Source organism: Perca flavescens, chromosome 13, assembly GCF_004354835.1.
Source record: "Perca flavescens isolate YP-PL-M2 chromosome 13, PFLA_1.0, whole genome shotgun sequence".
NCBI classification, from domain to species: Eukaryota; Metazoa; Chordata; class Actinopteri; order Perciformes; family Percidae; genus Perca; species Perca flavescens.
Genome location: NC_041343.1, coordinates 1,600,318 through 1,613,519, shown reverse-complemented (window position 1 = coordinate 1,613,519; position 13,202 = coordinate 1,600,318). Strand labels below are relative to the sequence as shown.

The 13,202-nt window shown below is 38.1% G+C and overlaps 1 protein-coding gene across 1 annotated transcript in view; it reads right to left on the bottom strand.

The window, feature by feature from the left end:
• Positions 1-1,396: 1,396 nt before the first annotated feature.
• dmpk (DM1 protein kinase) overlaps positions 1,397-13,202 on the bottom strand; it is a 76,218-nt gene continuing 64,412 nt past the window's right edge. Inside the window, 4 exon segments of the mRNA XM_028595385.1 lie at positions 1,397-2,083; positions 4,347-4,421; positions 4,693-4,754; positions 5,692-5,789. Of these exon segments, the coding sequence (XP_028451186.1) occupies positions 1,982-2,083; positions 4,347-4,421; positions 4,693-4,754; positions 5,692-5,789 (337 nt within the window). The 3' untranslated portion in view covers positions 1,397-1,981.

Sequence of the window (13,202 nt, the reverse complement as noted above, 5' to 3'; positions counted from 1 at the left end):
TGGTCCCTGAAGTCTCTTTTTCTCCTGATTTTTCCATTAGCGGAGGCCTCCTGCAGGGCCAGCAGTGCAGCATTATGCACGGGTTCACCGCAGTATTTATATGTTTAGCCTACAACCATTTGTGATTGTTAACACCTTGCTAAAATCACAGCAACAACTAGTGGTATCCCCCACCCCGAGATACAATTTGAAATTGAAATGTAATAGGCAAACACACTTTTCTTCACGCAGGTCTTGTTATGGCTATATAAATAAAATTGCCATTACGCAGTACTGTGGCAGCTTTTAAGAGCTAAATGTCGGTCAGAAATCATACAACATGCCCCTGTCATTCTGGAGCTCCATCCAGAGGTTATCACTGAGTTTGTGCTTCATCCAGAGGTTATCACTGAGTCTGGAGCTCCATCCAAATGTTTTCACTGAGTCTGGAGCTCCATCCAGAGGTTATGACTCAGTATTGTGGCTGCCTTTAAGAGCTTAATGTTGGTCAGTAATCACAAGATTTTATGAATAATTTATTATTACTTAAAGGTGCCCTGCCATACAAAACCGTTTTTACTTACATTTTTTGAAATATGTTAGGTCCATATGTGTTTGTGTTATGTGGTGAATATGAAAATTAACTGCTACCTCCTTTGTCAGCTCTAGCCACTGAAAAGAAATAAGCAGAGAAATCAGGCCAATTACAAAAGCTGGTCATCATGACATCATATTGCCTGAGCTCATTACTATTCATTAGCTCGCCCAGTTGGGCTGGGTAAAGGATTCTGACAGCCAGGCTCTCATTGGCTCTCATTGGAGAACTGGCAGAAATCGAGCTGAGTCTTCCTGTAGGCTTTCTATACCACGCTAGAATGGCTTGAAACAAGGTAACCAAGGCATTTTTTTCCACAAAAAATGTTAGAGTCCATGGTAGAACTTCAGACATTACCACAAAGTAATGAAATATGTGTGGCAGGGCACCTTTAATTCTTTTATTTATTACAGTTATACTCATCCCCCCCTCCATCCCTTTTCCCCGGTGTCCGTGTGTGTGTGTGTGTGTGTGTGTGTGTGTGTGTGTGTGTGTCAACAGTAATTTTAAATGACTATATTTTTGCCAAATGCCAAACTTAGTCAAAGTCCACAAACCAATGGTGGCGTCACAGTGGCTACGCCCACTCCATTTATATGGACTATGCTCAAGTAACCGTTTAAAAGGGACATGTTCACTAATGACAACATTAAAAAGACATTTACAAATGACGTCACAAAAGCTTTCATTCCAGGTTGACAAAAATGACATCTTTTGGATGTGTCTTAATGGCGGCACTGTACACTTACATAAGGATGATTGGATGTTACTAGTCAGCTGGTAGCCATACAGCTGTGAATTAGTCATTGTGAAACAATCAGCTTATACAAGTGTGACTTTATTGTTCTGCCTGAATTATGATTCATATCTGACTTTATACGCTTATATTTTCCACCCTAACTAACTAACTGTATACCTTTATTTATGCAGCACACCTTTCACACTGACAGAACCTGTGGTGCTATTGTCCAAGTTAATCTACAGATCATGGTCATTATTAGTAAATATTTGAATACTAAAACAGGTACAGCAAAACATGCCTTTTGTAGTGCAACACAAGAGCAAGGTGCAGAGACATGCTACACAATATTCTGGCCACTCTCTGTGTCACTCAAACATCATTATTATCAATAATAATCAAAGTAAGTTGAGTGTTTTTCTCAGTGTGCATCTCTATCGTGACTTTCAATCAAGTAAGCAGGCAAGGTAGTTCAGAATATGTCATCATTCCTTCCTCATTAGCTCCCAGTAGCCTGGCCTGCCTTTCCTTGTTATATCAGTTGGAAAACTTAAGTTTGAAAGTTTAGGAGGCTGAGTCGTGGCGCAGGGAGTAAGCTTAAAGCAGGGGCTCAGTCCTTTGTCTTGTTATGGTGGAAGAAGTCAGCATGTGCCATCTTTAAAGTGCTTTCAGGAGAGCTCAGTATAACACTGTCTCTTCCAGGCTTGGAGCACCCCCCCTTCTGCACACACCAGCAGGTATGACTCACTCTTCACCTGTGGCAGGCGAACCTGGAGGACAGACAATCAGGACATAAAAAGGTTATTATTTTGGATTAGATTAAATTATATATTGATATAATCTATAAAATTATAGATTGATTCATTACAACAATAGTTTCACTGTGGCTGATAGTTGCCTGGTTACCAAACTCCATGATAAAGGTGTAAGTAAATGTGCGCTTGCACACACACACACACACACACACACACACACACACACACACACACACACACACACACACTCCTAAGAGGAGGCCTAATCATGCAAAGTGAAACCATCTGTAAGGGTGTAACTTTATTATGCAAGTTTCTTCCTTAGATTTTCAGATATCTACTTAATGTTGTAGGCGTTTTTGAATGTTCAAATAAATAGTAGTGATTCACTGACTTAAGTACAATGCCGAGATACTTTTACTTTCCATTTTATGTACATTTAATTTATTGAATGTCCGAAATAAATATTGCACTTTTTAATCTATTACATTTGATTAAGATTTTATGTACAAAACCATTTATCAGCTTATAGAATATGATGGATTTTTTATTAGTTAGTTAGTTAACTTTATTTATCCACATGGGGAAATTAAGGTGTCTTCGCGGCCATTTACTTAAATACAGTTGCAACAGAAAACACTACTATTAATACAGTACAATACATTAAAATACAATACAGTACAGTCATGATACAATACAAATGCAAACTTAAAATAGAGGGATACAAATACAACTACAATGGGACAGCATAATAAATAAGGTGCAGAGAGGACATAAGGCAAATATATTAATGTGTTTGTACACAATATATGTGTCCAACAGCCAGTATGTTCCCATTGGCAACCACCAGCATGCAGTTGTTGCACCAGGTGAGCCAGTCACAAAGGAGAAGGAATCAAACTTAAAAACTTAAAAAGGAGGGATACAAATACAAGTAATTAATCTGTACTGTTGAGGTTATGGAGACTATGGTGGTCATCTAATAGAGACAGATGAGTTACAGAGTTTAATGGCAGCAGGCAGGAATGATTTCCTGTAGCGTTCCTTTGAGCAACGGGGTTGAATGAAATGATTATATTCAACTGCCAAGATTTTGCGTCAAGATTAGTTACACCCTGCAAAATGAAAATGCTGCATACACAGTAATACCAACTGCACATACTCAACTCAATCTATTCAGCCTTGTTTTTATTATGCTAAACAGTTTTTTTGTATATATTTGTTTCTGTTTCTGTATTTATTGTTTATTAATACTCTATAAGTAAACACAGACAGCAGATGTTTTACTTTTACTATATATATATATATATATATATATATATATATATATATATATATATATATATATATCTTAGTAGGCATCCTTTTACTTAAGTAAAGTTTTGAATGCAACACTGTAGTGTTTCTATATTGTCTTTCTATATTACCTAAATAAGTAAAAAAACAGAATACTTCTACCACTGATGAAATAATCTCCCACATACAACTACTAGTGCTGTCAAATGATTAAAATATTTAATCGCGATTAATCGCATTAATGTCATAGTTAACTCGCAATTAATCGCAATTAATCGCACATTTTTATCTATTCTAAATGTCCCTTGATTTCTTTTTGTCCCATTATTTTTTTCACATTTTAATTTCTCATTTTAATACTCTTATCAACATGGAAAAGTGGATTGGCTTGCTTTGTGCTTTTGTCGCCTGGCTTTGATGAGGGGGCGGAGAATTTGCATAAGCTGTGTGCTTGGCCATCAAGTGGTATTTCAGAGTGGACATGCTGCGATGGTAGCTCAGTTCACAACGACAAAACACACACATCACTTTGGTCTTGTCAATGGAACCATTTGGCAACTTTTTAAAGGAAACTTACCATTCAGAATCTTATTGGCATCCATTTCGGCGTCTAGCGCTTGCCATCCACTCAAAACGTAACGTTAGCCTACTACTCTTTGGCCGGCTCGCAAGCCCAAACAAGTGTGTGCGGCGTCCCCGTTGTTTTGTTTCCGGTCTAGCTAGATCCGGGTGGTGTTGTAGTTTTCTAACGTTACTAGTTGTTGCAACAGCATGTGAAAAAGACTACAAAGTTTGCTAGACCAAAATAAAAAAGTGACGCCGTTAAAATGGGTTTGCATTAACACCGTTAATAATGCATTTAACTGACAGCACTAACAACTACAAAACATAGCAATGGCATACACATGTTAGTATTGCATTCAAAACACCACATCAGTTGAATCCTAAATGACAGATTATGGTTTGAGCATTTTGCCCGTACCCTGTGGAATAGGAGCAAGTGGCGGTGAAGAGGAATCACCAGGGGGTAATGACAGGCTGGGGGCACTCTCTCCCTCTGTAACACATGCAAGTCAGACCAGTGAACAGCTTTGAAGAAACATAAATGATATAGGTAGGCTACTGATTAAGAGCTTTGGCATTTCATGTGATCCAGAATACTCTCTGCCTACCCATTAGCAAGCCTGGCATTAGTTACTTGTGGAACAACTGCAGAGCTTTTAATTAATTTATTAATTAATTGAATTAATTGATAATAACACATGCTGTTTTTGTTTTCCATGTCATCAGAGAAAGAGATTATGAAAGTATATTAAAGATAGGCTTACATCCCCTGGTGTGTCCACACAGTAGGCAGGCAGAGCAAGAGTTGCTGGGCAGATACTCAGTGCTGTGATTGCAGGAGAGAGAGGAACATCAGAGCCCATGATGTGCAGCAGCGCTCCTGCAGGCAAAGAGCCTTGGGTGCACTGCTGGCCAGCAAGATTTATTATAACGTAAAGATAAAGAATTAAACAAAAACAGTACATATTTGTGATGATGAAAGAGATGAAGGTGTGAGTGTGAAAGGAGGAAGAGACGAAGCAATGGAGAAAGCAGTGACTGGAGTGAAATAAGCCATTGACTGTAGGGTTTGTATCATCACACAAAGGTACTTGCTTTTTGTCCACATGGTTGGAATTGTGGTCATTATTCATAACTGTCATGCATTAGTCCAGCAGCAGGAAAACCCTCATTACTGCCACTTTAAAAAAGCTCATGACACTGTACTAATTTATAGAGACAGACTTCCAAGTTCCTGCATACCAAGGCTATTATTCGAGTGGGTATTTATCACCATGTTCTGAATGAGGCTTCCAATATAACCATATGCTGCCAGGACTGTGCAGCACTGTGTTTATTCAGAGTGGCTTATATTGTCTAAAACTCATTCCACTTCCTATTTATGTGTTCTTAAGAGACTGAGGACTGTGTGATAAAATAATGTTACTATAATACCTGGCATTCTTAAAACAGCCTTAGAAGATTGTTTTCAACCAACTGGGTACATTTCGACAAAATGAAAACATAAGCCACATGTCTACCTCTATATGGCCTTGACTTTTAAAGTTCCATTGCATTTCATCAACAGCTGCATGGATATGTGGTAGTTGTTTCAGTAAAACACCCCTATGATTAGCTATACAATGCATATCTCCTTGTTCTTACACAAGGTTAATGTTTAATTGTAAACCCTGTCCCTGTTTAAATAAAATTACATTACATGATTAAATGAAACAGAAGATAAGATGAAGGTGTGATAAGGAAGCAAGGTGTTGATCCCTTGCCTGTCTCCTTGGAGGCTCTCCAGTCCTGCATCTCCCTCTTCAATCTCTCCATCTCTTTCTCCAGCTCACAATATCTCCTCTCGGCTTCTTGTAAACGTCTGGTGGAAAAAGAAAGAAACACTATGACTTTTTCAAATTTCATTGTCTTACTAGGCTGGGTCACTGTATTATTTAAAGTTTAAGTAAGGGTTCAACTGCGTGTCGGACGGTTCGCCGTCGTCCATTAATACCTGACAATGGTCACCTCGATGGGCATTAACCAGTTTATACCATGGTCACTTATCATATACCATGGTCACTGATAATATAATAATTTTAAAAAAAACATATTTTAATACGTTTTACAATCCAAACAATTTCCAAACAATAACTCTGTTTCCCTGGCTAAGCCTGAGGGTTTAACTAATACCTGGAGCAATCATTCCCATCCCATAATATTCTTATGCAATGCAAACGTTATTCCCTGCTCCAGGGAATAGAACAGACATTAGATACGACTTGCCACTCGCAATGGGAGATATTTTTAACTCGTAGAACCCTTCAGCTCAGCTACGAGTCAGAAAGCTAACGCTATGCTAGCCAGATCCAAAGTCAATAACATTGTGTACAGTTGGCAATCAGTAAACATAATTTGACAGTATGTTTAACATCAAGACAAGCTAGCTATCCAGTCACGAACAATTTTATCCGCAAAGTGTAACGTTACTGTCGGCCGCAGCCTGAAGTATAAACCTGAACAGTGAACAAATTTATGGGTGGGAATACTTTGTTTACGGTAAATGAGGGAGGGAAACTAGTGTTTAATTTCTGAAGAAAGGTTTATTTCTTTCTTTCCTATTTTGTTTTATATTCTTCTTGATTTGATTTATTATGAGTTTTGCTTAAAGGTTTTTTGTTTGTTTAATTTGAGATCTGTTTATGAAGTATAAAAGGGATTTTTGTATTAATTTGGTTTTGTTATTATTATGTTTTTTTAACAGTGGTATGGCTTTTCTATGTGTGTTTGTTTGAGTGGGATTGATTTTTTAGTTTTTTTTGTTGTGTTTCTCATGTTTTTTTCTTATAGAATGTTTCAATTTGTACATACATGTGTTTTTTGATAATATAAGATTAAACAAAGTGAACGAGATGTGAGATAACATTATTTGCTATGAAACAAAGAGGAGCAGTGTGAGTTACTTCTTGCAGCTTGTGTGTTAGCGCCATCCTGTGGTGTTCAGGAGACGAGGCACTTAAGCACGACACTGTTGGAAATGACAGATTCACATTTCCTTTTTGTTTTAATGTAGCACATTCATTTAGAACAGTAAACAGTCAGTTTCACTGGAACTCCTTTAGTAGGTATCCTATAACACTTTTTTATGAACACTCTGCAGCCAATCAGAATTGAGTATTCACCCAGACCATGGTATAAAGATATATAATTCACCTATACCTGTACTTTTCCCAGTTGAGGAATATTCAAGTCGGATCTTATGCACACATACCCAGATAATGTTACAAAGATCAGAGTTTTGTCTTTGGTTCACTGCAGTGCATTCTAATCCTTGCCTACACAACTTCTCATATCATGTCAAGGCTTTTAACTGGTTCCAGGAAATACACAACCTAGTCTCACGTAATTTAATCTACTGATTTTTGTACATGGACAAGATTTTCCCATGTTTTTGTGATGCTCGGCATGTTTTATGCGCAATGTCACTTGTGGTGTACCTCAAGGATCGGTTCTCGGACCACTGTTATTTTTAATCTATATTAATGATCTATGAAACGTATCAAAGAAATTGTATAAGGTTTTATTTGCTGATGACACAACAATTTTTTATTCACATAAATACCCAGATGAAATAGTGACAGTATTAAATCAAGAACTTGTTAAGTTAATTGATTGGTTTAACTGTAACAAATGATCTCTTAATATTAAGAAATCGTGTTATGTTTTCTTTGCTGTTCGACCAGGAAATGCTGAACAGTCTTCAAATATACATATAAACAATACTACTATAGATAGAGTTCAGTCTACAAGATTTCTTTGTGTACAACTTGATAACTCTCTTTCTTGAAAAAGCAAATTAGCACAGCCACAACTAAAATTGCAAAAAGAGTTGGAATCTTTGGAAATGTCCGTTCCATGATAAACACATTATATTATTCTTTGGTTTATCCTTACATATACTACTATAAGTCCGTATGGGGAAGTACTCATCCAACTAAACTTGTCCTTGTTTTTCGTCTTCAGAAAAGGGCATTACAAGTGATCTACTGTGTGCATAAAAATCATTCTCAATTTCTGTTTTTAAGATCAGGCATCCTCACACAAACATCTCAACTTCAGTTTGGTTTAAATTACAGAGGATCAGTGATATGGAATAAGCATAAAAAATCTGATGGCAAAGCTGCCATCAGATTTTTCAAAACTAACACTTGTACAATTTAACAAAGCTGTTAAAAGGCTGTTTTTGTCCGTGCAATGTTATCCCAATGGGATGTCTTTGTAAACTACTCAAGTAACTCCTAATATTATTTAGCTTTTGTATTTTTTCTTTTGATTTGAAATTGCGTGTAATTCTAGTTTTTGGCTTTTCTCCATTTCTTCTCTTTTCTTTTAATTACTTTACGTATTTTAGTTTCTTTCTATGCCAACGGATTATGTATTGGAGAGTGCCCTGATTGAGCCCCTCTGAGGGTTTTTTGCATCTCTCCATCACATCTTTTATTGATTATGTGTGTATGCATCTTTAGTATTTTTATATGTGTAAATTATAAACTAAACCTCCATCCATCTTCGTCCGCTTATCCGGTATCGGGTCGCGGGGGGAGCAGCTCCAGCAGGGGACTAAACTAAACCTAAACTAACTAATTGTATTTTAATTGAGATCTTATGGTTTATATTTATTTCTCTCAATGTTGTTATTCCTGTTTTTATTACCAGTGAACCTGGATTGCTTTGTTGTTTATTGATATTTTTAAAACTATAACGCTACATTAATCAACTTTTATTTACCAGATGTTATCATGGTTTCATTTCTTTATTTTAATGATATTATTTTGGTATTATTATCGGTGAAATATTACCGTATGCTGTAAGACAAACACTATGGTATGAGCGTAGCGCATTCAAAGACCATATCGCACAATGCAATGCCGTCCAGGGCGTGGTCAAGACATGGCTCAGTGGGTATTAGTGGTCATTAATGATGAACCAATCAATCAGGTCTGCTCCTATATGTACCTTGGCATTCATTTGGACAACAATGAAAGGCGGAAGGCCCGTGTTGAAAGAGTGTTTTCATTTACAGCAGAGATTATACTTTTTACGCACACTCAGGGTGAATCAAAGGGTTTATGTTATACCCTGCTGAATTACAGAGAAATGAGCATATTCAGGTATTGGATGTCAGAAAGGTAGCAATATCTCAAAACATTTTACTTAAAGCTTGCTTGTCAGGTACAGTCTGCCATGAAGGTTGTGGAGAGGAATGGAATCCAGTCTCTCCGAGCAAGCACAGAGAATATTGTCTGATCTGTCTCATATATATTCTCCATGCCATATCCATATGAGCTCTTACCCTCTGGCAGAAGATATACTGTAGGGTACCCCAATTTGAACCTATTTCTTCTTATTTTTAAATAATGTTGCTTGAGCTGCAGGGAACGTGCAATAGCTTTATGATATGATGAAAGGGTTGTGTATAGTTTGTTCATATCACTGTTTGTGAAATATGTGCAATATATGTAAATTGTGGTTGTGATGTGCTTCATGTCGCTTTGTTTATATGTTGTTTTGTATTGTACGTACTATGTCAGCTGTATGATGAGTCAGTATGTCAAGTGTTATGTGTGAAGCATTTGAGCCCAAGGCAAATATCACTCTGGGGACAATAAAGTAGGCTATCGCCTTCTCAATGAAATGTAAAAATTAAAACTGTCGTATGACTAAACCAAACACATCGTTGGAAGGGTTTTAACCTGGAGATGATATATCACTGCCACTTTGAAATATTTACCTCTGAACCTTCAGTATTGTATTGTATTCCAGCTTATGTAATATTCTTATGAAATAATAGACCCCAGGAAGTAGTTTTCATTCCATTTCAGATTGCTGCTGCCCGTCGGCTGATCGAGCAAACAACATAATACAAATACGTGAAACAGTACTTTATTATTAGTGCTATCTTTATTGTATGAATCCTCAAATACAATGTGTGACAAAAACCTCAATATTACATATATTGTGTATTTTTTCTTTCCGCATTGCATTGTGGGATATGGGCTTTGAATGCGATCCGCTCGTACTGTAGTGTTTTGTCAGCATAGTGCAATATTTCACAGGTAACAAGACCAAAATAATATCATTAACATAAAGAAATGAATACCATGATCACATCTCGTGAATAAATGTTGATTAATGTAGCGTTATAGTTTTACAAATATCAATAAACCACAAAGCAATCCAGCTTTCCTGGTAATAAGACCGAAATAATAACATTATAAAATAATCGATATCTGAATGCGAATGAACGGACTCTATATGAGGCTCCTTTTTCAGCTACAAGGTCAATATTGTTTTTCTATAACGCCAAATTGTTGCATTCGGAAATCGATTGTTTTCGACTGATAAAATGGCTGCGGCCGGAAACAACAAGAGCTACGGTGAGTTGTTCAAAACCTTTCTTTTTAGTAAACTCTGGGTACACAAACAATGTTGTCAATGCTTTCGTTAAGGTGTAGAGCCCCTGGTGATACTTTGAGCATAGATTCATGTTGTGTTGAGCCTTCTTAGTGTTTTAAAAATAGCTATTTTGAGACTAGCATAAAAGTGCCCCTAGCATTCCCATTCAAAAGGCCATTTGACCGAAAAACGAAAATACGGTAAATCTTAAAAGTGGCTCTTCCGTCCTAAATATGCTTTTAAACGAAAGTTTGACTCCGGTACATTCACAAAAAGACCCTAGGTTGCATTTTGGCGAGAGTTACGCTGGACCAATGTCAAAGATTGTCACTTGGGAAAATAGGGTTGAAAAACCAAAACCAAAGTTACCCTTTAAAGTCAAGGTTAGTCACCAGAGGTGTTTGAGCCTCTGCATTCAAGAGTCCAGTTATCCAGCTTTGCAAAGCTTACCTGAGGATTTCAGTTTAGTTAAAGAAGTCCTTGATAGAAAAAGTATAAATATATATTGACATGAAAATTGTATTGTGATGCATGGCCACAGGAACTAGGGGTGCGGAGAATGCTGCAGCAACCCCTAGCAAAAGGTTCTTGCTGATTATGAGTGCAATGACTGCATCATACAGCGAGTGAGGTCCAGAGAGCAAGTGAAATGCCTAAAGGCGGAACCTGAGATTCATTATCCGGCCCTCAAATCCAAACCTCAGAGAACTTGCCAGATTGGTATCTGAAAGTACACATCCCCGAAGTAGATGGTGGCAAACCAATCGCATGCCTAGAAAGTTTGTACCATCAGCATTAGGGGGCTCAGGCAAATGCCTCCCTGAGATATCAGGGAGGCATTTGCCTGAGCCCCCTGAGATTCATAATAGGACTTACTGCGCCGTCCTGCTTGGGGACCAAGAAATAGCCCAGCCTGCATGGATGCATAACATTTACGATCTTGCACACCATCTGGTGGCCCTTCTACTGTTATACACTCACTGAGTGAGTTTGTCTTTCTGGGTTTGGTGGGTCCCGAGTAGAGGTGGGTAGTAACGAGTTACATTTACTCCGTTACATTTACTTGAGTACGTTTTTGAAAAAATTATACGTCTAGGAGTAGTTTTAAATCACTATACTTTTTACTTTTACTTGAGTAGATTTGTGAAGAAGAAACTGTACTCTTACTCCGCTACATTAGGCTACAATGAGCTCGTTACTTTTCTTTTTACCTCTTTGGTATTCTACGCGTCATTGTTTTTATCACTCCCGCGTACGCCTCATTTTAATGTTTTATTTTGAAAGAGAGAGAGAGACTTCCGCTAAAGGCTCTACCACGTGACTGTGTTTCACCAATCAAAGGTAGTTGTGCAGTCTCGTCACCATACTCAAGCGGCGGGACGGTTACGCGGTTAAGTCGTAGCAAAACAAACATGTCAGAATCAAGCGTTGGCAGTGCAGACGCAGAAGAGGAGGAACACCCCTGGCCTCATATTGAAGCATGTTAACCATAGTAAAAGTGTGAAACAGCAGCTACATTATGCAGTGTCTTCTGTGTCTACCAAAACAAACTGACATTTCAGCATTCAAAAACTCAACATCTAACTTGAGGAAACACGTAGTTTCCTACATTTCTTTTTTTTTTTGCTGTGAATAGGAGAATGTTTGTCTTTTAGGTTACATATGTTTTAAACATTTCCTATATATATATATATATATATATATATGAGGAAAATAAGTATTTGAACATCCTGCTATTTTGCAAGTTCTCCCACTTAGAAATCATGGAGGGGTCTGAAATTGTCATTGTAGGTGCATGTCCACTGTGAGAGACATAATCTAAAAAAAAAAATCCAGAAATCACAATATATGATTTTTTTAACTATTTATTTGTATGATACAGCTGCAAATAAGTATTTGAACACCTGTCTATCAGCTAGAATTCTGACCCTCAAAGACCTGTTAGTCTGCCTCTAAAATGTCCACCTCCACTCCATTTATTATCCTAAATGCACCTGTTTGAGGTCGTTAGCTGCATAAAGACACCTGTCCACATCATACAATCAGTAATAATCCAACTACTAACATGGCCAAGACCAAAGAGCTGTCCAAAGACACTAGAGACAAAATTGTACACCTCCACAAGGCTGGAGCAATCATTAGAAAATGGAAGAAGCTAAACATGACTGTCAATCTCCCTCGGACTGGGGCTCCATGCAAGATCTCACCTCGTGGGGTCTCAATGATCCTAAGAAAGGTGAGAAATCAGCCCAGAACTACACGGGAGGAGCTGGTCAATGACCTGAAAAGAGCTGCGACCACCGTTTCCAAGGTTACTGTTGGTAATACACTAAGACGTCATGGTTTGAAATCATGCATGGCACGGAAGGTTCCCCTGCTTAAACCAGCACATGTCCAGGCCCGTCTTAAGTTTGCCAATGACCATTTGGATGATCCAGAGGAGTCATGGGAGAAAGTCATGTGGTCAGATGACACCAAAATAGAACTTTTTGGTCATAATTCCACTAACCGTGTTTGGAGGAAGAAGAATGATGAGTACCATCCCAAGAACACCATCCCTACTGTGAAGCATGAGGGTGGTAGCATCATGCTTTGGGGGTGTTTTTCTGCACATGGGACAGGGCGACTGCACTGTATTAAGGAGAGGATGACCGGGGCCATGTATTGCGAGATTTTGGGGAACAACCTCCTTCCCTCAGTTAGAGCATTGAAGATGGGTCGAGGCTGGGTCTTCCAACATGACAATGACCCGAAGCACACAGCCAGGATAACCAAGGAGTGGCTCTGTAAGAAGCATATCAAGGTTCTGGCGTGGCCTAGCCAGTCTCCAGACCTAAAC